General features: G+C 46.4%; 1 protein-coding gene across 1 annotated transcript in view; it reads right to left on the reverse strand.

The window, feature by feature from the left end:
- The window catches only part of LOC115459803 (zinc finger protein 271-like), a 258,826-nt gene that overhangs the window by 209,255 nt on the left and 22,187 nt on the right, over positions 1-27,384 (reverse strand). Inside the window, exon 4 of the mRNA XM_030189625.1 lies at positions 19,302-20,541. Within this exon, the coding sequence (XP_030045485.1) occupies positions 19,302-20,541 (1,240 nt within the window). The remainder of the gene's footprint in view (positions 1-19,301; positions 20,542-27,384) is intronic.

Consider the following 27,384-nt stretch of genomic DNA (forward strand, 5'->3'; position numbering starts at 1 on the left):
GAACCAGTGGGGGTCGTCGAGAGAGGAGAAAATCAGGATTCAGGTAAGGGGTCGTTTGGTCCAAAATTGAGGCTAATTTATTTTTAAAATGTGAAAATTGGGTTTTGGATTTTTAAAAATTAAGGGGTTAATTTTAGTTTGTTTTTTTTTTTTTGTGGATTTGGGGTTAGGGAATTTTAGTGGATTTTTCTGATGGGTTAGTTTTGGGATTTAATTATTTTAAATGGGAGTTTTGGAAGGGGGGGGTCAGAAAAGGGGTTCATTAAAGGGTTAAATTTTTAATTTTGATGGTATGAGTAGAGAATGGACTGATTTAATTTTTGGGATAGGTTTTAAATTTAATTTAGGATTTTTATTTGGTTTTATAGGAGAAAATTGGGGGGCGGACAGTAAAAACAGGGCGGATTTTATCAGGTAGTTGGGGCAGGTGTCCAATTTGCAGTGCGTCTTGGCAAACCTGTTAATCGCGTGGTTGACTATTTCATTGGTAAGGAGAGCGAAGTTTGTCCAGATTCGGTCTGCTGGGTATTCACCGTGGGTTGGGTCCAGACACTCAATGAATTTTTCGATGTCGGTGGTGTCCTGTGGTAATGTATTGCGTAGGATTATAATTTTCTTTTTAAAATATTTGGCAAGTTCGTCTGCAGATGGGGTGTCTGTGTTGGTTGTGGTAACCAATGTGGTATCTAGTAATTTGTTCACGAGTTGATACAATTTGTTTGTGTCTTTGTAGTGTGGTCTTATTTTGGTTTTGTAATATAACCTTTAGGTTACAGCATATATCACCTCTTGTTCCTTCCCCCCGCCGGCCACAGTTTCTGGATACAGTTTAAATCATTCACTGCTTCCGCAGCATGGCCTGATTCCTGGACACAGTTTTAAATCACTCACTGTTTCACCAGCATGGCAGTGTTCTGAACACAGTTCAAGTCACTCACTGTTTTCCCAGCATGGCATGACGTCTGGACATAGTTCAAATCACTCACTGCTTCCCCCAGCATGGCCAGGTTCCTGGACACAGTTCAAGTCACTACCTGTTTCTCCAGCCGGGTCTGACTTCTGGCCACAGCTGAAATCATTCACTGCTTTACAGCACGGCATCTCTCTCCCCCTTGAGTGGAACAGCTGCTTAACTTTTCCTCCAAGCTTTCCCCAGCCTTGAAGAAGGTTTGTTATGAAGCCTTTCAACTTCTTCCCTTGTACTTGAGCTAGAGCAGCAATCTCCATGGGCTCACTTCCCCAGTCATCTTGGGCTTGGATCTCCTCGCCGACCTCTTTTTCCACCTCCCATTCCATGGGCTCCTCTCCCTTTATAGTCCCCAGATGGTCCTCTCCCTCCTGATTATTCCTTCTCAGCCAATCCTCCTCCTCTCCCTCGGAATCCTGGGACTTGTAGTTCCCTTGCTGCTCCCTTTGCTTGCCCCCAGGGCTATGCAGGGGTTATTGGGAACTGTAGTCCTCCCTTCTCCAGCTCTTGGGAAACTTATGCCTCCTTGGGGGTGTGGCTCCTCAGCCCCTAGGATACTGGGACTTGTAGTTGGAATCCCGTGTATGAAACCTACTCATCTTGCTCCTCTCCCGGATTCCTTCTTCCCTGACCCTCAGGGGTTCCTCACAAAGAAAAGCGCCAGTGAACTAACTAACTACAGACCAGTAGCATCCATTCCCCTAATAACCAAATTAACGGAAGGGCTGGTAACCAAGCAACTTACAAACTATCTAGATAAATTTTCAATACTTCACGATTCCCAGTCAGGATTTCGGTCTAACCACAGTACCGAAACAGTATTAGTAACTCTCATGACTAAATTCAAACAAACGATTGCATCTGGTAAGAACATACTACTTTTTTTTTATTTTATCACATTTTACATTATTATTCAAGTTCAAATCTTGAAATCAGAAACGATGTCATTGGTCATATATATTAATAAGAAATATTGTTACAATCCCAAATAAATCACAATATGATCCTTACTCATCTTTAGTCCACTATATTTGGAGGCATTACTAACTATAATCTAGGAAAATTGCTCCAATTTCAAGAAAGAAAAAGGAAGGTAGAGCAAGAAGTCCAAGTGTTCCAACATTATGGCGTAGAAGTTATTACAGGCCCTGGTGGCGAAATAGGTGAGCCAGCTAATTTAGAATCCAAAAAAAAGAGTTCAATTGCTTAGAATCATAGAATATATACTTTACAGAATTCAATTTTATAACACATTTGCAAGGATAGTTTAACCAAAATAACGCGCCCAATTGAAGAGCCTTTGGGCGCAATTTAAGAAATTCTTGTCTCTTTTTCTGCGTAACCTTTGAAACATCAGGGTACATTCGTATTTTGTAACCAAGGAAATTCTGTTAAGAACATACTACTTTTACAATTTAACATGTCAAGCGCTTTCGACATGGTTGACCATGGAATTTTATTAAACATCCTTGAATACTTCGGAATCGGAGGCAACGTCCTCAACTGGTTCAAGGGATTCCTAACCACAAGATCATACCAAGTAACATCTAACTCGACTATTTCAGCCGCGTGGGTACCTGAATGCGGAGTACCACAAGGATCCCCCCTCTCGCCAACTCTATTCAACTTGATGATGATACCCTTGGCAAAATTACTATCAAATCAAAACCTTAATCCATACATTTATGCAGATGACGTAACGATCTACATCCCATTCAAACAAGACCTAAAAGAAATTTCCAATGACATCAACCAAAGTCTCAATATCATGCATTCCTGGGCAGACGGTTAAAACTCAATGCAGAAAAAACCCAGTGCCTAATACTCACCTCCCAACACAACAAGAAAGAATTTACCGCCATTAACACACCAACTCTAAACCTTCCTATTCAGAAACCCTAAAAATTATTGGAGTCACCATTGATCGACACCTAACACTAGAGAACCACGCAAAAAACACAACCAAGAAGATGTTCCACTCAATGTGGAAATTAAAAAGAATAAGACCTTTCTTCCCAAGGAGTGTTTTCCGCAACCTGGTACAATCAATGGTGCTCAGTCATCTAGACTATTGCAACGCACTATATGCCGGCTGCAAAGAACAAATAATCAAGAAACTCCAGACAGCCCAGAACACTGCAGCTAGACTCATATTTGGCAAACCAAAATTTGAAAGCGCCAAGCCCTTACGAGAAAAATTACACTGGCTCCCACTTAAGGAACGCATCATGTTCAAAGTATGCTCACTAGTTCACAAAATTATCCATGGAGACGCACCAGCTTACATGTCAGACCTGACAGACTTACCACCTAGGAATGTCAAAAGAACATCCCGCACATTCCTTGATCTGCACTTCCCCAGCTGCAAAGGAATGAAATACAAACTAATGCATGCGTCAAACTTTAGCTACCTGAGCACACAGTTATGGAACGCACTGCCGCGCAGCCTAAAATCGATCTACGAAAGAACGAACTTCTGAATATTACTGAAGACCCATCTCGTTAATAAAGCATACCACAAAGATCAACCAATGTGAATATGCACAACTCGCCCATCTATGTTTAGAACTGTTTCACTATATCTGCTTGTATATTATAACTTTGTTTAATTATCATCATGCTGACCAAGACTTTGTAATACTAAATGTTTATTTACAATATTCTTCCACTACTCATGATGTATTGTAAGCCACTTTGAGCCTGCAAAGAGGTGGGATAAGGTGGGATACAAATGCAACAAATAAATAAATAAATAATAAAAATAATAATAATTAAAAAAAGCACTAAAGGGCAAACATCCATATAAGCGAACAGAGAGGAGAAGGTCCCAGAGCTGCCTGTTCCAGGTGGACCCAAAACTTATGAGGGGATGCTCGGTACTAGTCCAGTGCTGCCCAAGCCTGAGCTGCCCGATAATACCAGACAACATTAGCACTCCCAGTCCCACTTCCCGGGGAGCTCGATATAAAAGAGAACGAGGCAACCGAGGGCATTTGTTATGCCAAATGAAGTGATTCAAGCGGCTTTGTAAGCTGGAGAAAAATTTCTGAGATAACCTAAGGGGAAGGACCTAGAAAGGATACATGAGTCAGGGAAGAATATTCATTTTCAAAGTGGTAATTCGACCAAACTACGAAATCCAAATCCCTATAAATATCTTTCAGTAAAGGAGGGTAGTTAGCAGTGAACAGGTCAGAAAAGAGAGGCATGATTACAACTCCAAGGTATTTAAGCCCCTTGGAAACCCAACTGAACGGGAATCTACTTTGGAAAGATGTCAGTAAATTTGAAGGCACTCTAATCGCCATAACCTCCGTCTTATGCATAATCAACTTGAACCCAGAAACCTTAGAGTATTCACTGAGAACATGAAGAAGGTTAGGAAACTAGATCAAAGGCTTAGTCAGTGTGAGTAAAATGTCATCAGCAAATAAGGATACCTTATATTCACGACCCCCTACCGTGACACCAGTGACATTAAGGTTGGAACGCAACATCTCAGCCAAATATTCCATGACCAAAGCAAAGAGCATTGGAGAAAAGGGACATCCCTGGCGAGTTTCCCTTGAAAGGGGAAACAGTGAGGAGTTACCTCCATTAATACGTACACAAGCCCTAGGGGAAATGTAGAAGGCCTAAATCCAGCCTCTAAAATATGAACCAAACCCATATTGCTCTAAGACTCTGTCCAAAATAGGCCAATGAACTCTGTCCAATGTCTTTTCAGCATCCATACCGAGGAGAAAAAAGGAGAGATTTTCCCGATGGGCCAGGTGAAGTAAGTTAACTTCGCAACAGATATTGTCTGTTGCCTGCATACCAGGCACAAAACCGACCTGATCTGGGTGAACCAAATCGGACAAAACCCTTGCCAATCTATTTGCTGGAACTTTAGCCAATAATTTAACATCAGAGTTTAGGAGGTCATGTGATGCTAGGCTAGGGAAAGGACACTGCAGGACGGAGCTCCGAGGCCCCTGAAATAACATCAAGCCCCCTGCATCCCGCAAAGACGGTTTAGTGACCCGCGAGTGGTGAAAATCTGGGTAGTAAACTACAGCGGAGAGAGCGGGTGGAAAATTGCTACTCACAGTGATCGCTATGGCCTCCAAAACACAGCTCAAAAATGGAGCACGAGGGCGAGTTGGGGATGGCAAGATGGCGGATCCTGGCCCCTCCCGGGAAACGGTGAGCTCCGTCTGGGCGGCAGAAATCACCGCAGAAGTATCACAGCTACAGGAGGCCTCCGTGGACTCAAAATTACAAAGAATCTCGGAGAAGCTTGATACGGTAGATGGCAAATTAGAGGGGCTGCGTACAGATCTAACGAATTTTCAGCAAAGGCTCTCAGATCTGTACAATCAGTTCAGGTTGATACTTATACATGGAATTATGTTTGCTTAATCAATGGGATATGCCAGATAGGTTTTATAGATGGACCCATAAGTCTTTCTCACCTATAAAGTCTTCCTTACCACAGGTTTGAGTAGGTCTCAAGAGGGGTGACATCAAGATTAAGAGTGCCCAAGGGTACTGTAAATGGAATTCCATACACCTAGGAAGATATATCAATATCTGAGACTGAAGTTTCCTATTTTGTATCGATAATTCCTAAGGCCAAAACACGCCCTCCCGTTTGATAGCTTGCCACCTTCTGGAATGGATGATGACAAGCTCGACGAGCTTTGTGTCACCCCAACAGATGGGGTGACAAGAGGGGAATGTAGAGATATGGCACAGCCAGGAGCCCCCATTGGACCCCCACCGGAAGGGTGGGAGGCTAAACCTAGAGCTCAGGCTGTTAAAATACCAGCCAGGTTTAGAACCTATGGCTAAGTGAGCAAGGACTTGCTGGAAAAGCAAGGCCTAGTGTTAAAACCTGAAAAAGGCAGAAGAACTGGGCGTAAATGAGGTAAATTGGAAAAGTTAGGTCAAGAAATTTGAAATCAAAATGGAACCTCTCAGTCACAAAATGGATTCTCTTCTGAGTTAGGAAAAAACTTGTTTATCTGAAGATAATGCCAGGTGCAAGAAAATAGGGAAGTAAAAAGGGGAAGCAGCTGTCCTAGAGGGGAGGGAGTCTTTCCTGTGAGTATCTTGTGGTTAGCTAAGAAAAGTGATAAACAGCTTTAACACTGAAGCCTATGGAAAGCCATTGGTTTGAATACAACCAGAATAGTATAAAAGAGAGGGCAAAATCTGGGAGGAGCTGGTAGAAGACCCAGATGCTGCCAGAAGCCTTGTCGGTCTGTACTGAAAACTGATAGATGTCTCTGATTGCATTGCCCTGTATTGGTAAGCATGAATAAAAGTATATAGATCTTCACCTCCTGTCTTCTCTCATTCCTACAAGAGATCTAAGATTTTAGGGTAACCCTATGATAGACATGATTACTAGTAAGAGTCCAAATATCCCCTCAGTAATAAGGAGTCAGATGGCCATAAGGTACCTTATAGACAAAAGCCTTCTAGTCAATCCTACCGATGACTGGCCATATGTCCCCCTCAACACCAGGGACTTCATGGACAGTCTATGGTACATCAATTCAGAAGGCAGGGGTGTTGATCCTGTTCCGCAAGGGGCTACAGATGAACATCAAATCAGTAAAAGGTAGCACAGAAGGTAGATATGTTTTAGTGGATGTGGATTTGGGAGGGACCCTTTATGTTCTCTGCAATATCTATGTGCCCAATGTGTATGAGAAGAAATTTCATAGTGAAATAATTACATTGCTAAACCCTTACCAGGGGAATAATGTGGTTCTGGGGGGTGATTTCAATCTGGTATTCAACCCATTAGTAGATAAAACGGGACAGGGGGTCCTGGGAACAGCCATTACTTGAGGGGACTTCCGTTTCTATGCTCCACCTTGAATTTGATAGATGTGTGGAGAATTCTACATCCCATGTGCAGGGATTACACACATCTATAGAGGGCTCACTCAACCATGTCCTGCATAGATTACTTGTTCATCTCAAGCCATATATTCTCCAAAACATTAGAAGCAGAGATAGGAGTGAGTGAGATTCTTTTATATGGATAAAGTTGGAGCTTGCAGTGGGGAGGTCATCACAAAGAAGTTGGAACTTTCCGTTTGAGCTGTACAGGGATGTGAAATTTCGGGAATTTGTGCAAAGGAAAGTGGCAGGACTTTGAGTTTAATAATAGGAAACATAAAGAACAGCCCGGGCTATATTGGGAAACGGCTAAAGCAGTCCTGAGAGGAGAAATCATCGCCTATAGGGCCTGGGTGAGGAAAAGGAGGGACAAAGAGATAATGAGATTGGAAAAAGAGGTGAGGTTTCATAGGATTAAATATGGAATATCTCCGACAGGAGAACAGAAACAGTCATACTTAGCCACCCAGAGGGAATTGAATGAACTCCTGCATGAAAGGGCGCAAAAATCCATATTGTACTATAAACACCAGTTATTTAGATATGGCACCAACGCAGGGGCCTTGTTAGGTCGATTGGCGTGGGGGAAAGGAGGCCCTGCTAGAATACTGCAAGTACGAGACTTAAGTGGAAGAATGCTGAGGGGGTCGCAGGACATTGTAGAGGGTTTTCAGCAGTACTTTTGGGGTTTGTATAAGGAGCCTGCAGAAATAATGTCTGAAAGTACACTGTTTTTGGATAATGTTACCCTTCCAAAAATATCGGTGAAGCAAGAGAAACTTCTTAACGCTCCAATTGTGGAAGGGGGAGTTGATTTTGGCGATGCAACAAAGTGATATCCATAAAGTGCCAGGCCCAGACGGATTTAGCACGGCATTCTATAAATTATTACAAGACCAAGTGACAACCCCTTTGATCAGCCTGTTTAACTTGATGGCCAATCAGGGGCCGGTGCCGGAAACATTTAGCATTGCTAAAATTATTGTTATGTTTCAATCATTTTTATTCAAAACTTAAGAAAAAAAGTTAACATCATCATGTATGAACGTCTGATATTTTCCCCCCATGTGGCTAAACTAACACATAGTACTTCTACCCCAACAAATAGAACTTAACCTTCTCTCTCCTTTCCCCTCCCACCCCCCCCCCTTTTTTTCCCCTTGCTATGACTTCAGATGAACATAATAACGCAGGGTACAGGGCAATAGCTAGAAGTTTAACAGTCTACTCCTGGCAGTTGGAGTCAGAGTATTCCAAAAGGGAGTCCAAGTGCTAAAATTATTGTTTTGTTGAAGTCAGGCAAGAACTCGGAGGAGTTGGGGTCGTATAGACCAATTTCTTTGTTAAACTGTGATGCCAAGCTGTATGCAAAAATCTTGGGCACCCGGTTGGCCGGGGTGCTTCCAGATTTGGTGGCACCCCCACAGGTAGGATTTGTGAAGGGCAGGTCAGTGGTGAGTAATGTGAGGGTGCTTATAGCATCTCTGGAGAGAGTGGAGGAACAGAAATGGCCTTCTCTGCTTGTAAGCTTCGACGCAGAGAAGGCGTTCGACCGAGTGGTTTGGCGTTTCATGTTTGCGGTATTGCATAAGGTAGGTATCGGAGGTTTTTTCAGTGAGGCGGTAAAGGCCCTGTATTTGAGTCCCAAGGCGTTTATGTGGATCAATAGTGAAAGATCAGAGACATTTCCGATTAGAAGGGGAGTGCGACAGGGATGCCCACTCTCGCCCTTATTGTTTGTCCTCACGTTGGACCCACTGATTAGAGAGATAGAATCACACCCGGAGGTGACAGGAGTGACCTGGGGTTCGTTGGAGTTTAAGGTGTCAGCTTTCGCGGATGATATCTTGGTGCATCTTACAAACCCTAAGAAATCTTTAGAAGCACTATTAGAATTGTTCCGGGAATACAGGGATTTTGCAGGGTTTCAAATTAATTTTACTAAATATCTGGCTCTGACGGCTCAAGATAGAGTGAAGGCGGAATGGGGGGAGAGATTCCCTTTAAAATGGGCCACGCAGGATTTTACCTACCTGGGTGTGAAGATAGCCATGAAAACCTCGGCTTTTTATTCCCTAAATTTCACCAGGTTATTAGATCAAATGAAAGAGAGGTTGCGTAAATGGGCAGTTTTGCCACTCACGATGCATGGACGAGCTCAGCTGTTTAGTATGGCTGAATTCCCTCGCTGGCTATATGTACTTCAGGTGCTCCTATTACGCCTGCGTAATAATGATATAACACAATTTTATAAGCATCTGAGGCGTTTCATCTGGCTGGGGAAAAAGTCTAAGATGCCGATGAAGTTGATGGTGGGCCCGTGGAGGGTGGGGGGCATGGGAATCCCAGATATTAAACGATATAATCAGGCATGTCTTCTGAGGTATTTAGGGGATTGGTTGCTGGACAGACGGGATTACACGCCCCGGAAGTTGGAACAAGACTTTTTTGCATTGTTCCATTTATATTTCCTGCTCCATGCATCGCGACGAGGAGTGCCGAGTAACTTGAACGGTAGCTTGTTGTTAAGACCCTTGCGGGAAGTCTGGAGAGATTTAAACAGATATTGGGGTATGGAGGCAGATGTCTCTGACCTACTGCCGTTACAGGGTAACCCCATGTTTTCGCTAGGCTCTGACAATAAAGTATTCCGTAGTTGGGCAGCCCTCGGAATCACGAGAGTGGAACATGTCCTGGGGTCGAAGGGAAGCCTGTTAAGTTTGGGGGCTCTGGGAGTGGGCATAGATCTTAAACATGAGTTTGCATATCATCAACTGAAGCACTATGTCCAGTCCTTGAGCCAGGAGAAGCTGGGTAGTGGGCACGGAAGGAAAATCAGGGAGTTTTTCAAGGCAATGCCAGGAGAAAGGTTATCGGTATCAGGACTCCATAAGATTTTATGGACAATGGGGCAGAAGAAAGATATGACAACCATAACAGCCTGTTGGGCGGTGGATTTGCAGAGATCTAATCTGGAGATAGACTATACCAAATTAGTATCCTGGATTCCTGGGCTTTCGGTCAATGCTCAGCTTAGAGAATGTCAATACAGAACTTTGCACAGAACCTATATGTCCAAATCTCAGGTATTTAAAATGGGAGGGGTGTCGGACCCGCTCTGCTCTAAGTGTCAGCAGAAAGAGGGTACATTATTTCATTGTCTCTGGGAATGCCCCTGCACAAAAGCATACTGGGAGGGGATATTTACCTATCTGAGTGGTCTAGTGCGGTCCCGGATTAACATTACCCCCATGGGGATCCTCCTAGATAAATATGAACTTTTTGTCCTCCAACAAAGAGGGCAAAAACAACTCATACGTAAGGCCTGCATATTGGGGAAGAAATTGATTATGAACAGGTAGCTAGATGTGTCTCCTCCGGATTACTGGGAATGGAGGAATCGGCTGTATGATCTCTTACGGCACGAGAGAAGGGTGGTGGGACCCTCCCCAAAGGGGAGAGCGCGGTTCTTGGAGATCTGGAAACCCTATATACAATCTCTGTCACTGAAAGCACGAAGTTTGATACTAAGTGGTTTTTGAAGTTTTTTTTTTTCTCTTTCTCCCGGAGAAGAGGATTTCTTTTGGGAATTGCTACTCGAGCATCTTCAGGAGTCGGTTCCTAATGGATTAATACAATAATGAAGCTAATAGATGACGTAGGCTTCTCTACATTTTACAGCTCTACATTTAGAAAGAATATACAAAGAGAGCTGACTACTGGTGCGGCGGGGGGGGAGGGGAAATCAGAGAGAGACAACCCACTGGTGATAGGTCAGCCTGGGGGGCTCGGCTGGGAGGCCCTCTGGGTTCTGTAAGGTTTTTAAATGTTATATCTTCTAGACCTCTATTGTTACCCCCGGATGGCTAATCTAAAAATTGTCTCTCTAAATGTAGATGAAATACATTCCCCAGTAAAGAGATTCAAGGTATTGCAGGCTCTAAGGAGACAGCATACTGACATAGCGTTACTCCAAGAAACACACTTAGGGAACGCAGAGCACCTTAAATTAAAACATGAATGGGTAGGTGAAATATATTTTGCCTCTTATAATAATAGACAGAGGGGAGTGACCATATTAATAAAGAAAAATGTAGCATTTGAAATGCACAGGCTGTATCAGGACCCAGAGGGCCACTTTGTGATAGTGGCAGGTGTCCTGCAAGGGGCAAAGTGGCTTTGTGCAGTATATATGCGCCCAATATTTATTCTCATAAATTTTTTGCCCTCCTTGCTGCTAAATTGGTTACATTTGATGAATATCCATGTATTGTAGGAGGCGATTTTAACATCACTAGTGATCCACTCATAGACTACCGGCCCCCAAAACAACCTGGAAAAGGGCACTAGGGGAAAGGGGTACATTTTTGTCAACTGAACTGGGAGTGATCGATATTTGGAGACTTCTCCACTTAGAGGAGTAGGACTACACTTTTTTTTCTCATCCCCATGAAGTCCATGCACGCCTTGATTATGTCCTTTTGTCCCAGTCTTTGGTGAAAATAACCAAGAGCACGGGAATTGGAGAGCCAGATATTTCAGCTCACGCTCACGGGGGGAGCAAACAGGTCATTTTCGGTGGCGCGTGAACCCTGCTTTGTACCAGGATTGTGCGTTTTGCAAATATTTGAGGCAGGCTTGGATGGACTACATAGCGGAAAACAAGGCCCAGCCTGTAAATGATAGGATATTTTGGGAGGCAGCCAAGGCAGTGTTACATGGTAAGATCATGGCGTACACAGCGGCTTTAAATAAAAAACAAGAGTCAGAGATTAAGAGCTTGATTGCCAAGCTAAAGGAAGCTCGGAGACTTCTCGTCCTCGCCCCGTCTCAAATACCTAGGAAGGAGTATAACGTGATTAGGAAGCAAGTGCAGGTAGTACTGGATGCCAGGGATCTGTATGATATTAGACTCTATAAGAATCGTCTACATCGGTGGGGTAACAAGACAGGCAAGCTGCTAGCATCCTTGGTTAGGCAAAGATCTGGGAAAAGCTTTATCAGTAAGATAAGAGATGCTAAGGGGGGGGACGTATTCGGGGAAGGAGGAGATTCAGCAAGAGTTTGTCCATTTTTACTCTTCACTGTATAATAAGGGTTCGTTCTCGGAGAGTTGTTGCACTGCTTTCTTCAAAGGTTTACGGCTACCCTCCTTGACAAAAGAACAAGTGGCGAGACTCAATGCACCGGTGCAGGGAAGAGAGGTACAACGCATTATTAAGCAGTTGAAGTTGGCCAAGGCTCCAAGTCTGGACGGCTTGGGCACAGAGTTTTACAAGATTCTGCAAGATCAAATAGTACAACAGTTTGCCGCCATGTGTGTGGAAGTGCGCGAATCGAACAATATGGGGGCCGTCTCTGAATCATGTATACATTACCCAAGGATGCAGAAATGGTGGGCTCGTATCGGCCAATTTCACTGCTGAACCAGGATGTAAAGATCATGGCAGCAGTGTTGGCGGCTAGGCTGGGCACTTTGATGCCCCACCTTGTCCACAGTGACCAAGTGGGTTTTGTGTCAGGGAGGTATGCCTCTGCTAATGTCCTGAAGGTGTGCTGAACACTGCTTGAGGGGAGCCGGAAGGAGGGAGATAAGATCTTGGCAAGTCTCGATGCGGAAAAGGCCTTTGATAAAGTAGTGTGGGAGTACCTGTTTTGGGTCCTGCAGCGTTATGGGATTGAGGGGGAGTTTCTGGACTGGATCAGGGCGCTATATAGCAACCTTATGGCTCAAATTATCATAAATGACTCGTTAATGAATGCGCTTCCCTTGTGGGGAGGTACTAGGCAGGGGTACCCGCTGTCGCCTCTTTTATTTGTTCTCACTCTTGAGCCGTTAGCAGCTAGAATACGGCAGGATTCCAACCTGAAAGGGGTGTGTGTGGGTGGTAAAGAATATCGTATTAATCTGTTCGCAGATGACATGTTATTGCTGCTTGATAATGCTTCTCTTAGTGTCCCTTTGGTGATGAACATTATTAAAGAGTTTGGAGCTTTTTCCAGGCTTTGCATAAACGTCGGTAAATCGGAGGCATTGTCAATAAGAAATCCCTGTATTAGTGCTAAATTAGCCAATTTCCCACTGACTTGGGCTAAGGTCGGCATCAAGTATCTAGGGGTGTATCTTAGTGCGGATATGAATTGGGTCTATAGGAAGAATGTTGTGGATAGACTGGAGGAGGTTAAGAGGTTATGTCGGAGGTGGATGGATCTACCAGTTAGGTTCATGGGAAGGGTAGCTTTAGTGAAGATGGTTTTGTTGCCAAAGTAGTTATACCCTGTACAGATGGTGCCATTGTGGTGCGTAGGCGGGAGGAAATTCAGTACTGAAGTATAATTACATCTTTCATTTGGCATGCAAAACGGCCCAGAATTTCCTTTGTTAAACTGTCTTTAGTTAGGGCACAGGGGGGCTTCAGTTGCCTGACCTACGGGCTTATAATGTAGCAGAGCTCATGCTGTGGATCCATGAGATTCATTCGGGGACAGAGTTCTTTTTGCCGATTGGTTTTTGGGAAAGTTGGTGTGGGCCATAAGATCCCTTTGCTGTATTAGAGTCCAGCAGTGTTCAAAGATTGGGAGAGGCTAGGAGAAACCCTTATATGATGGCGCTGCGGAGTGCTTGGAGATGGTGGAGAGACTTAGGTGGTGCCCAAAAAGGGGTGGGACCGTTCTTAACTGTAACAGGTAATATAGATTTTCCGGCTGGACTGGGGGCATCCGTTTTCAAAAGGTGGGGGGAAAGTGGGTGCAGGTATATAGGCTGTTTTAGGCAGCTGGGAGGAGAGCATTTCCCTTCCTTTGAGCAAGTCAGGCATGCATGGAATGTCCCGAACTCTCAATTTTTTGCATTTCTGCAGTTGAGGGATTACGTTTTAGCCACCGAGAGGCAGCGTGGAGGGCACATGGCTTTCATGCAATTGGACTCTTTATTTTTACAGCTCCCTGCTATTTTAAATAAGCTATCACAATGGTACCAGTTGGTCAGGGCCAATAAGAAGCCTTCATATCTACAGCAGTTAGCGGAAGTATGGAGTAGGGATACAGGTGACCCTGTGACAGTGGAGTCCCTGGGGGGGGGGGGGGGAGATCCATGCTGTGATGCCCAATGCCACATTGCAGGATATCCAATTTCGCGTTTTGCACAGGGTACACATTACTAGGCAAAAGGGGAAAGTAATGGGATTGTGGGTTGATGATGTATGTGTTAAATGCGATGCGCTTGTCAGCAGGTGTCTACATTCTTTCTTGGAGTGCCCCACATTGTCAGAGCTTTGGACAGGCGCTTTGCAGGGCATAGAAAGCATTTTACAATGTACATTTGAATGGTCTTACTCGGTGGTATTTCTGGGTAGTACAGCCCCCCTTAGACAGCAGGGGTTGGGGGAGGCGCAGTGCAAGTTCATTCTAGTTGCCACTATGCTTGTTAAGAAATGCATTCTGAAGTCGTGGGTGGACAGCACTCCTCCCACGTTGGCTGTTTGGCTGGGAGTTGTGAAAGAGATGGCCAGTTGGGTGCTCACCTCTCTTAGGTTTTCTACATCTGTAGAGCAACGACAATACAGAGATTTGTGGGGTAGAATCTCTGATGTGCCTTCGCTAGAGCATCAGAGTCTGACGAAGTGTAATAGCACCTACAGTCAGTTAATGGGAGTAAGTGGGAGAATGTTTTTGCCTTCAGTGTGACAGTTCTTAGAAGGAGGTGTCCAGTGCAGTAGCATTGGTTGGAGAGTGGGGGGGGGGGGGGGGGGGGGAGATGTTTTTTTTTTTCCCCTTAAAGACAAAACACTAAGTCAGGGGTGAATATGTCCTATGTTGAACTTTTACACTAGTTTTTGCGATGTTTATATAGAGTGGGCAGTTGTTTGAATGCCAATTTTCTGTAACTATGGTCGCGATGCAGCAGTGTGTTTTGCTCTGTTCTTGACATTGTTTTTTTTGTCTCTGACTCAATAAAGATATTTTAAAAAAAACTCATTTGGGAGATCGTCGAGCCCAGGGGATTTACTTATTGGAAGTTTTTTATAACCCTGCGGACATCATCGTCAGTAACAGGACTTTCTAGAAGGGATACTTGAGCTGGAGATAAGGCAGAAAGTGTTTGTGCCGCTAGACAGTCGTCGATGGCGCCAGGCAAGATAGATGGATCAGCTGTAAATAAGGATTGAAAGAAGTCTTGAAAACGTTGACGGATACTTTTAGATATGGTTAGAAAAGAACCTCTATCGTCATCAACTTTGAGAACATTATGATGTACTCTCTGTTGCCTCAACCTGAGTACCAGCAAGTGACCCAGTGTGTTGCTGTGAACATAGTGGTTTAGGTGGTTATAGTGAGTTACAAACTGAAGCTGATCAGAATAAATACCGTCTAAATGCAGACGTGTGGCCTGTAGCTCCCTGAAAACGGCGGAGGACCCAGATTTTTTATGTTCTTCTAAGCTCCGTAGCTGAGATAAGCATTTAGACACCTGAGCTCGCTGAACACGCGCTTTATAACTGGCTTTTTGAAGGAAATAACCTCGAGTAGCTTAACGCTTCCCATACTACTCCCAAAGAAGAGACCGAGTGCATAATTATCTTTCATGTAATCTCTGACAATATTTCGATATCCAGCTACAATCTCATTATCTTTTAACAGGGTAGTGTTCAGAGACCATCTCCTATCCTTATCACTTTCACAGATAGAGGGGAGAGTTGGCCGAACAGGGGTGTGATCAGAAATCGTGATGGACCCTATTGCAGACTCAATGCCCCTCTCTGCTAAATTTCATTTTATTTTAGTTACATTTGTACCCCGCGCTTTCCCACTCATGGCAGGCTCAATGCGGCTTACATATACAGGTACTTATTTGTACCTGGGGCAATGGAGGGTTAAATGACTTGCCCAGAGTCACAAGGAGCTGTGCCTGAAGTGGGAATCGAACTCAGTTCCTCTGTTCCCCAGGACCAGAGTCCACCACCCTAACCACTAGACCACTCCTCCACTCAATGAGTATCCACTAGTACATAATCAATTCGAGAATAAGACTCATGAGAATGGGAATAGAAAGTGTAATCTCGGACCCTGGGGTGGAGCAACCGTCAAGGGTCACACACCCCCAGGTCCCTAACTAGGTCAACAAAAGCCCTAGAGATCTTATAGTCGTTGGCCACAGGAGACCTGGACTTGTCAATAGCTGGGTGGACAGTAGTGTTAAAGTCCCCTCCCACGATAAGGCGACAAGCATGAAGAGAAGGAAATCTTAAGTGCAGTGTGCGAAAAAAACTCTCCTGGAATTCATTAGGAGCGTATACAGAAGGTAATGTTACCACCATGCAGTCAATATGTAAACTCAAAAATAAGAATCGACCCGCTGAGTCTCTCTTTATTTGTTCAACTTGTACCTGAAGAGAGGAATGAAGCAAAGTTGCAACTCCACATTTCTTAGGGCCATTACCTGCGGAGGCACAGTACATATGAGGATAGCGAGAAATCGCTTGTGTTCTCTCTTGAAGTGGGTCTCCTGCAAGAACACCAACTGAGGATTGTATTGCAAAAGTTCTTTAAACAATTTTTGACGCTTCTGAGGGGAGATCAGCCCCTTGACTTTATAAGTTAAGACTTTTAGGTTAGCATACATAATGGGTCTGTGAAACCAACCAGAGAAGTAAATCTTGGGACCTTACTTCAGGGGGCATTTCACAATGCCAGATCCCCCCTAGAACCCTCCCTGCCCCATCCCCATACCTTATCCAAACAATGCATATCCAAGCCCATATTGACCTTCCTATAACCCACCCAACCCCAATCCCCTTCCACCACCAAACAGGCATCCACAAGGACCCCTGAATGGGAATTCAAGGAACTAACACAAAGCACCAAATACACCACCCAGACCCTCCCCACACTCACTCAACCTCCCTCCCTCATAACCACACATTTGACCTCTCAACATTCATACATTTGCAGCGTATTGTGGGAAAAAAAAGGGGGGGGGGGAGGAGAAAGGGAGGGGAGATGGAAAACACAGGAGAGAGTAAAGTTAAAACATATCCATATTTAACCAGACTGTTTAAAGTCTCGCAAGTCTATTAAATGTTCCATAAAGCAAAGACACAGAGTGGAAATTTCAAAAGGAATGAGACAGTCACACAGGCGGAGGAGTTTTCTTGTTTTTTCAGAGAGACCCTCTGCCACTATTGAAATTTCGCTCTCGTAGCTGGAGCTACTAACACCTTAGGCATCAGGGAATTCATAATGCCCGTTTCCAACAGAAACTTCCATGCCTCTTCCAGATGACGAGGTCTGTATGATCTTCCCTGGATGGTGAAACAGAGAGCAAATGGAAAGGCCCAGCAGTACGAGATTTTTTCTTTGGTTAAAATATCCAAAACTGGTTTCATGATGCGCCTCTGGTACAGTGTGAACTGAGAAAGATCTTGAAAGACAGTCAACCTGGCTTCATTGAACTTCAGGTTAGAAACCTGCCGAGCTCTTTGGAGGAGAAGCTCTTTGTCAGTGAACATAGCAAAGCGAACAACAGTGTCTCTGGGCTGATTACCAATTGCCTTTCCCAAAACCCGATGTGCTCTCTCTAGCATAATGGACTCCATGCCACTACTCTCTCCCAGCAACTGCTCACAGAGAGGATGGATAATGGTGTAAATGTTCTCCGATTCACCCGATTCATGGACACCATGAAATCTTAAATTCTTTCTGCATCCTCTGTTTTCCAAATGGTCCATTTTGCAATGTAAGTCATCTAGTTGATCCACAAGCCATGCAAGACGAGAATCAGACTGAGTTAGCTGCTCAGAATGTTCCACTACACATGACTCCAGATCTTCCACTCGCCCCCCTCCCCAGCTCCCTATGATCGACACTAAGGGCGTCCATTCTATCCAAAATTTCTTTCTTGGACGTTTTAATTTCCGCCCAAATATCAGCCAAACATTGCTGGATTGATCTAGAGGACAGTTGTTTGGAATGCGAAGCACAAGCACCCGCTACAGAGACTGCCAAGCCAGAGTCTGATGGGGAGGGAGGCAGGTGACATATGGTGCTGCGAGGCCTTACCAGATTAGTGAACCGAGTGGCATTCTGCGTCCTTGTGCCCCGACGATGGTGATGTCATCTGCATAGAGAAATGGATTGAGGCCTTGTTTGGATAGAGATTTAGCCAGTGGTGTCATATTAGGTTCAATAATATAGGTGAGAGTGGTGATCCTTGTGGTACTCCACATTATATCTGAGTTTGATTTGACTTGGCATATTCTGGATGTCAGAAATCCCTCGATCCAGTAGAATACTTTTCCCGTAATTCCTATCTTGTCGAGCATTCTCAGTAGTATGTGGTGGTTGACCATATCGAATGCGCTTGATAGGTCAAATTGGAGTAGGAGGATGTTTTTACCCCTTGCTATTTCCTGCTTCTATCTGGTCAGGAGTGTGGTTAGAATTGTTTCTGTACTGTTGTGAGGTCTGAAGCCAGATTGAGATTCGTGCAGTATGTTGAAATCAGTGAGTTATTCTGTTAATTGCTTGGTGACTATGCCTTCTGTCAATTTGGTTGTTAGGGGTATGGATGCTATTGGTCTGTAATTCGAGGTGTCTTCTGCTTTTTTGTTGGTGTCTTTTGGGATGGGAGTTAGTAGGATATTTCCTCTGTCCTGTGGGAATGGGCCTTTTTTGAACAGATAAATTAAGGTGGTCTGTGAGTTCTGTGACGTACTGATTGGGGGGGGGGGGTCACTATATAGTTGGGGCAGGTGTCTAGTTGGCAGTGGGTGGAGGAGCATTTTCTGAGTGCGCGAGCTATTATTTCGGTGCTTAGATGAGTGAAGTTATTCCAAAAACAGTCTGCCGGGTATTCCCTTGGGTTCGGATCTAGTTTGTTTATGAAGGTTTCTGGATTAATATTTTCCTGATGCAGATTCTTGCGTAGATTGATAATTTTTTCTTCAAAGTATTTGGCAAGTTTGTTTGCATGTGGGAGGTTTGCATTCGGTGTAGTTACAGTTTTGGTGTTAAGTAAGTTGTTTATTAGTTTGTATAATTTATTTGTGTCTTTGCAATCCATGCCTATTTGTTCTCTGTAGAAGATTCTTTTGGATTGTGTTGTTTTCTATATGTATTTTGTTTGAATGTTTTCTCTCTCATATGCATTATTTGGTGCCTTTTTAGCCTTGAAAGCACAGAGAAGCTTTTATTACACTCAGCACATGTAAATGGTTTCTCTCCTGTATGGATCATTTGGTGCCTTTTCAGCCCCGAGAGCTCTCTGAAGCTTTTATTACATTCAGCACATGTAAATGGTTTCTCTCCCGTATGGATCAGTTGGTGACTCTTTAGTGTTGAAAGCTGAACGAAGCTTTTATTACACTCAGTACATGTAAATGGTTTTTCTCCCACATGCATCATCTGGTGTCTTTTTAGGCATGAAGGGTGAGAAAACCTTTTATTACACTCAGTACATGTAAATGGTTTATTTCCTGCATGCATCATTTGGTGATGTTTTAGCCTTGACAGCTGAGGGAAGCATTTATTACACTCAATACATACAAATGGTTTCTTTCCTGTATGGATCAATTGGTGCCTTTTTAGCGTTGAAAGGTGAGAGAAGCTTTTATTACACTCAGCACATGTAAATGGTTTCTCTCTGGTATGGATCACTTGGTGACTTTTCAGCCCCGACACCCGTCTGAAGGTTTTATTACACTCAGCACATGTAAATGGTTTCTTCCCCACATGCATCATTTGGTGCCTTTTTAGGTATGAAGGGTGAGAGAACCTTTTATTACACTGAGCACATGTAAACGGTTTCTCTCCGGTGTGGATCATTTGGTGACTTTTCAGCTCCGAGAGGTATCTGAAGCTTTTATTACACTCAGCACATGCAAATCGTTTCTTCGCCGCATGCATCATTTGCTGCTCTTTTAGCACTGAAAGCTGAGAGAGGTTTTTATTACAGTCAGAACATGTAAATGATTTCTCTCCTGTAGGGATCATTTCGTGTCCTTTTACAGCAGAAAACTGAGTGAAGCTTTTATTACACTCTGTACATATAAATGGTTTCTCTCCACAGTGGCTCATTTGGTGTTTTTTTAGTGCTGAAAGCTCAGTGAAGTTTTTCTTACACTCACTACATATAAACTGTTCCGCTTCAGTTTGGGTCTTCCAGTGTATTTTTTGAGCTGAAAGCACAATTAAGCTTTTATTAGACTCTATCCATGGAACTAGATTCTCTCTTTTGACTTGTGAGTGACTGCTGTTCTGTAATCGGAGCTTTGAAAACCAGGGGAAGTTCTTTGGACCATGAGGAGATATAAAATCAATAGACCTGTTAGATGAAGTACATGCAAATTCTTGCTGGCCTTTTTTTTTCTCTTCTCCCTTCTCAAGGTAAAAAGCCCTGTGATCACTATTAGTACTTTGGAAGGATCTTTCTGTCTGGTATCCATTGATGTTAGAGCGCTCCCTGTAACTTCTCTCACACTTCGTGACTCCATCCAGCAAGTACCCTGTAGTGTCTCTTTTCTCTTCGGATTCCTGGTGATCCTTCTTTGCATTTTTCCTCTTAGGATCCTGGAAAATATTCTCATAGACATTTTCTGATTGTCTTTGGATTTGTTCTATTTTGACAGAATCTTTATGTTGATTCTTTTCTCTCTTTCTTTCTTGTGGGAGTAGCTGATCTAGAGGATATAAACAAAAGACATTATTGATGTGGTAGAAGATAGGAGCGGTTTCTAAAATGTTACCTGTGTAGAATAAGAGAAAGGACAGGTTCTAGGTGTGGCTTTAGAAGTGATATGTTCTTATTTGCAAATGGTTGGATCGTCTCCACCCAGCGCAAGTTTGTAGGAGGATGAGATATAAGAGGCATGAGGAATGGTCTGAATAAGAAGGGGATAAAGCGAAGATACTTACCTGTAGCAGGTATTCTCCGAGGACAGCAGGCTGATTGTTCTCACATGTGGGTTGACGTCCACGTCGGCCCAGGAATCGGCATTTTGCCAGCAAAATAAATATAAAGTTTTGCTAGAGTCTTCTAGCGTGAGAGCCACGCGCACCACTCATGCGCGGACAACTTCCCCCGTCGCGTCAGCGTGCTACTTCAGTTTAATCAAAAAGCATAGAAGCAAACAAACAACTCCAAAAAGGGAGGTGGGCGGGTTTGTGAGAACAATCAGCCTGCTGTCCTCGGAGAATACCTGCTACAGGTAAGTATCTTCGCTTTCTCCGAGGACAAGCAGGCTGCTCGTTCTCACATGTGGGGTATCCCTAGCAACCAGGATCACTCAAAACAATGAACATTGGTCAACTGGGTGTCTTGTGAGCCCTTAGGTCCCGCTGAAGGGATGAAGTGACGGTAGACACCAGCCCTCCAAAGGACAGCCGAACAACCCCAAGTCTTCACCTGCAGAGACCGCCGTTCCCCAGGGATTGAGCCCCCAGGTGCGGGCGGCCAACAAGACTTCCGGAAACCACAGGGGTTGGCGGACTGGTCACAAAGAGACAAAGTTCAGGAGGCTGGGCCAGGCTACAGGCAGCGAGAGGACAGGAACCAGCAGAAGTCAGGGCAGGCAGCGAGCACAGAGTTGTTAGGAACCAGCAGAAGTCAGGGCAGGCAGCGAGCAGAGAGTTGTCAGGAACCAGCAGAAGTCAGGTCAGGTCAGAAGCGGAGTCAAGATACCATGCACAGAAGCACGAGTCCTCAGTGAGTAGGAGCCGAAGCAAGGATAACGAGGAACGCTGCCTCTTAAGTAGCCCTCCTCATTAAGGAACTGTACATCAGCTGGTAGAGATGCGGAGACGCGGGGATCCAAGGGTTCGTCATCAATGTAGCGACTTCGGGATAGGCTCGCCGGCGGGCGGAGGAGCCCCGCTGCCTCAGCCAATCCAGAACTGCTAGACTTGGCACAGATCCCCAAGCGCCGCACCCGGATGTGAAGCCCGCTAGGGAACGCCGGCGCCATCTTCCCCGGCCGGTGCAGGGGAATGGCCGGCGATCGGGAGCAGGGGCAGGACAAGCCGCCCAATGGTGCGATGCAACAGGGCCAGGAATCCGCGCCACCGCCATGGAGAACGACCTCTGCGGGAGTGGCGCCACGACGGTGAGGGACGCGACAGTATCCCCCCCCCCGGAAGCCCCCCTCCTCCTTCTCGGTCCTGGTTTGCAAGGATGACGCGAGTGGAATTCTTGTATCAACTCCGGAGCATGTACATTGGTGGCTGGTTCTCATGAATTGTCCTCAGGACCGAAATGTTTCCAAGACAACAGGTAGAATAACTTTCCCCTCTGCCACTTGGTTTGCACCAATTTCCCGGTTCTGACTCCGGGACGTTCTGTCTTTCCTGCTGGGGATGCCACTTGGATCTCAGAAAGGGTTTTAACAAAGAGGCATGAAAGGCATTATGTATTCGCAGGGTCCTTGGCAGGTGCAGGCGGGAAGTAACCGTGCCTATTCGGGACTGGACAGTGAAGGGTCCGATGAATCGTGGTGCAAACTTCCGTGAAGGCAGCCGGAGTCTCAAATACAGCGAATGCTACATACCTGTAGAAAGTATTCTCCGAGGACAGCAGGCTGATTGTTCTCACTGATGGGTGACGTCCACGGCAGCCCCTCCAATCGGAACACTTTCTAGCAAAGTCCTTTGCTAGCCCTCGCGCGGCCGTCTTCCCGCCCGAACAGGCTCGTGCCGGCCAGTCTCATATGTAGCAAGACAAAGAGAAGGGAAGACACAACTCCAAAGGGGAGGCGGGCGGGTTTGTGAGAACAATCAGCCTGCTGTCCTCGGAGAATACCTTCTACAGGTATGTAGCATTCGCTTTCTCAGAGGACAAGCAGGCTGCTTGTTCTCACTGATGGGGTATCCCTAGCCCCCAGGCTCACTCAAAACAACAACCATGGTCAATTGGGCCTCGCAACGGCGAGGACATAACTGAGATTGACCTAAAAAATTTACCAACTAACTGAGAGTGCAGCCTGGAACAGAACAAACATGGGCCTAGGGGGGTGGAGTTGGATTCTAAACCCCGAACAGATTCTGAAGCACTGACTGCCCGAACCGACTGTCGCGTCGGGTATCCTGCTGCAGGCAGTAATGAGATGTGAATGTGTGGACAGAAGACCACGTCACAGCTTTGCAAATCTCTTCAATAGTGGCTGACTTCAAGTGGGCTACCGACGCTGCCATGGCTCTAACATTATGAGCCGTGACATGACCCTCAAGAGCCAGCCCAGCCTGGGCGTAAGTGAAGGAAATGCAATCTGCTAGCCAATTGGATATGGTGCGTTTCCCCACAGCCACTCCCCTCCTGTTGGGATCAAAAGAAACAAACAATTGGGCGGACTGTCTGATGGGCTGTGTCCGCTCCAGATAGAAGGCCAATGCTCTTTTGCAGTCCAATGTGTGCAGCTGACGTTCAGCAGGGCAGGAATGAGGACGGGGAAAGAATGTTGGCAAGACAATTGACTGGTTCAGATGGAACTCCGACAAAACCTTCGGCAAGAACTTAGGGTGAGTGCGGAGGACTACTCTATTATGATGAAATCTGGTGTAAGGGGCCTGGGACAAGGGCCTGAAGCTCACTGACTCTACGAGCTGAAGTAACTGCCACCAAGAAAATGACCTTCCAGGTCAAGTACTTCAGATGGCAGGAATTCAGTGGCTCAAAAGGAGGTTTCATCAGCTGGGTGAGAACGACATTGAGATCCCATGACACTGTAGGAGGCTTGACAGGGGGCTTTGACAAAAGCAAACCTCTCATGAAGCGAACAACTAAAGGCTGTCCTGAGATCGGCTTACCTTCCACACGGTAATGGTATGCACTGATCGCACTAAGGTGAACCCTTACAGAGTTGGTCTTGAGACCAGACTCAGACAAGTGCAGAAGGTATTCAAGCAGGGTCTGTGTAGGACATGAGCGAGGATCTAAGGCCTTGCTGTCACACCAGACGGCAAACCTCCTCCATAAAAAGAAGTAACTCCTCTTAGTGGAATCTTTTCTGGAAGCAAGCAAGACATGGGAGACACCCTCCGACAGACCCAAAGAGGCAAAGTCTACGCTCTCAACATCCAGACCGTGAGAGCCAGAGACTGGAGGTTGGGATGCAGAAGTGCCCCTTCGTCCTGTGTGATGAGGGTCGGAAAACACTCCAATCTCCACGGTTCTTCGGAGGACAACTCCAGAAGGAGAGGGAACCAGATCTGACGCGGCCAAAAGGGAGCAATCAGAATCATGGTGCCTCGGTCTTGCTTGAGTTTCAACAAAGTCTTCCCCACCAGAGGTATGGGAGGATAAGCATACAGCAGGCCTTCCCCCCAATTCAGGAGGAAGGCATCCGATGCCAGTCGGCCGTGGGCCTGAAGTCTGGAACAGAACTGAGGGACCTTGTGGTTGGCTCGAGATGCAAAGAGATCTACCAAGGGGGTGCCCCACACTTGGAAGATCCAGCGCACTACTCTGGAGTTGAGCGACCACTTGTGAGGTTGCATAATCCTGCTCAACCTGTCGGCCAGACTGTTGTTTACGCCTGCCAGATACGTGGCTTGGAGCAACATGCCGTGACGGCGCGCCCACAGCCACATGCTGACGGCTTCCTGACACAGGGGGCGAGATCCGGTGCCCCCCTGTTTGTTGATGTAATACATGGCAACCTGGTTGTCTGTCTGAATTTGGATAATTTGGTGGGACAGCCGATCTCTGAAAGCCTTCAGAGCGTTCCAGACCGCTCGTAACTCCAGGAGATTGATCTGCAGATCGCGTTCCTGGGGGGACCAGCTTCCCTGGGTGTGAAGCCCATCGACATGAGCACCCCACCCCAGGAGAGACGCATCCATAGTCAGCACCCTTTGTGGCTGAGGAATTTGGAAAGGGCGTCCCAGAGTCAAATTGGACCAAATCGTCCACCAGTACAGGGATTTGAGAAAACTCGTGGACAGGTGGATCACGTCCTCTAGATCTCCAGCAGCCTGAAACCACTGGGAAGCTAGGGTCTATTGAGCAGATCGCATGTGAAGACGAGCCATGGGAGTCACATGAGCTGTGGAGGCCATGTGGCCAAGCAATCTCAACATCTGCCAAGCTGTGATCTACTGGGACGCTCGTACCCTGGAGACGAGGGACAGCAGATAGTTGGCCCTTGTCTCCGGAAGATAGGCACGAGCCGTCCGAGAATCCAGCAGAGCTCCTATGAATTCGAGTTTCTGTACTGGGAGAAGATGGGACTTTGGATAATTTATCACAAACCCCAGTAGCTCCAGGAGTCGAATAGTCATCTGCATGGACTGTAGAGATCCTGCCTCGGAATTGTTCTTCACCAGCCAATCGTCGAGATAAGGGAACACGTGCACTCCCAGCCTGCGAAGCGCTGCTGATACTACAGCCAGGCACTTCGTGAACACTCTGGGCGCAGAGGCGAGCCCAAAGGGTAGCACACAGTACTGGAAGTGACGTGTGCCCAGACGAAATCGCAGATACTGCCTGTGAGCTGGCAATATTGGGATGTGCGTGTAGGCGTCCTTCAAGTCCAGAGAGCACAGCCAATCGTTTTCCTGAATCCTGGGAAGAAGGGTGCCCAGGGAAAGCATCCTGAACTTTTCCTTGACCAGATATTTGTTCAGGGCCCTTAGGTCTAGGATGGGACGCATCCCCCCTGTTTTCTTTTCCACAAGGAAGTACCTGGAATAGAATCCCAGTCCTTCTTGCCCGGATGGTACGGGCTCGACCGCATTGGCGCTGAGTTCCTCTGCAAGTACCTGCTTGTGCTGGAAGCTGTAGGACTGAGCTCCCGGTGGGCAATTTGGAGGCTTTGAGGCCAAATTGAGAGTGTATCCTTGCCGGACTATTTGAAGAACCCAACGGTCGGAGGTTATAAGAGGCCACCTTTGGTGAAAAACTTTCAACCTCCCCCCGACCGGCAGATCGCCCGGCACAGGCATGTTGATGTCGGCTATGCTCTGCTGAAGCCAGTCAAAAGCTCGCCCCTTGCTTTTGCTGGGGAGCCGTGGGGCCTTGCTGAGGCGCACGCTGCTGACAAGAGCGAGCGCGCTGGGGCTTAGCCTGGGGAAAGGGAGGATTGTACCTACGCTTACCAGAAGAGTAGGGAACAGTCCTCCGTCCCTCATAAAAACGTCTACCTGAAGAGGTAGATGCTGAAGGCTGCCGGCGGGAGAATTTGTCGAAAGCGGTATCCCGCTGGTGGAGCTGTTCTACCACCTGTTCGACCTTTTCTCCAAAAATGTTGTCCGCTCGGCAAGGGGAGTCCTCAATCCGCTGCTGGATCCTATTCTCCAGGTCGGAGGCACGCAGCCATGAGAGTCTGCGCATCACCACACCTTGAGCAGTGGCCCTGGACGCAACATCAAAGGTATCATATACCCCTCTGGCCAGGAATTTTCTGCACGCCTTCAGATGCCTGACTACCTCCTGAAACGGCTTGGCTTGCTCAGAAGGGAGCTTGTCCACCAAGCCCGCCAACTGCCGCACATTGTTCCGCATATGGATGCTCGTGTAGAGCTGGTAGGACTGAATCTTGGCCACGAGCATAGAGGAATGATAGGCCTTCCTCCCAAAGGAGTCTAAGGTTCTGGAGTCTCTGCCCGGGGGCGCCGAAGCATGCTCTCTAGAACTCTTGGCCTTCTTTAGGGCCAGATCCACCACACCAGAGTCGTGAGGCAACTGAGTGCGCATCAGCTCTGGGTCCCCATGGATCCGATACTGGGATTCGATCTTCTTGGGAATGTGGGGATTAGTTAATGGCTTGGTCCAGTTCGCCAGCAATGTCTTTTTTAGGACATGATGCATGGGTACTGTGGACGCTTCCTTAGGTGGAGAAGGATAGTCCAAGAGCTCAAACATCTCAGCCCTGGGCTCATCCTCCACGACCACCGGGAAGGGGATGGCCGTAGACATCTCCTGGACAAAAGCCGCGAAAGACAGACTCTCGGGAGGAGAAAGCTACCTTTCAGGGGAGGGAGTAGGATCAGAAGGAAGGCCATCAGACTCCTTGTCAGAGAAATATCTGATGTCCTTCTCCTCCTCCCACGAGGCCTCACCATCGGTATCAGACACAAGTTCACGGACCTGCATCTGAAGCCATGCCCGACTCGACTCCGTGGGAACACGGCCACGGTAGGAGCGTCGAGAGGTGGACTCCCTCGCCAGCATCGGTGAAGCTCCCTCCGCCGACGTCGTCGGGGAGTCTGCCTGGGAGGCGGCAGTAGCCGGTACCGTTACTGGAGACCTCACCTCGGGCAAGGGGCCAGCCGTCGCCTCACTCGATGGTACCTGTGGCGCAAGCACCACCGGCATCGGAGGAGAAGGGCGCAACAGCTCTCCCAGAATCTCTGGAAGAACGGCCCGGAGACTCTCGTGCAGAGCGGCTGTGGAGAAAGACTGAGATGCCGATGCAGGCGTCGAGGTCAGAGTCTGTTCCGGGCGTGGAGGCGGTTCTGGGCTGTCCAAGGGGGAGCGCATCGACACCTCTTGAATAGAGGGTGAGCGGTCCTCCCGGTGCCGATGCCTACTG

This window comes from Microcaecilia unicolor, chromosome 1 (genome assembly GCF_901765095.1).
Source record: "Microcaecilia unicolor chromosome 1, aMicUni1.1, whole genome shotgun sequence".
NCBI lineage: Eukaryota > Metazoa > Chordata > Amphibia > Gymnophiona > Siphonopidae > Microcaecilia > Microcaecilia unicolor.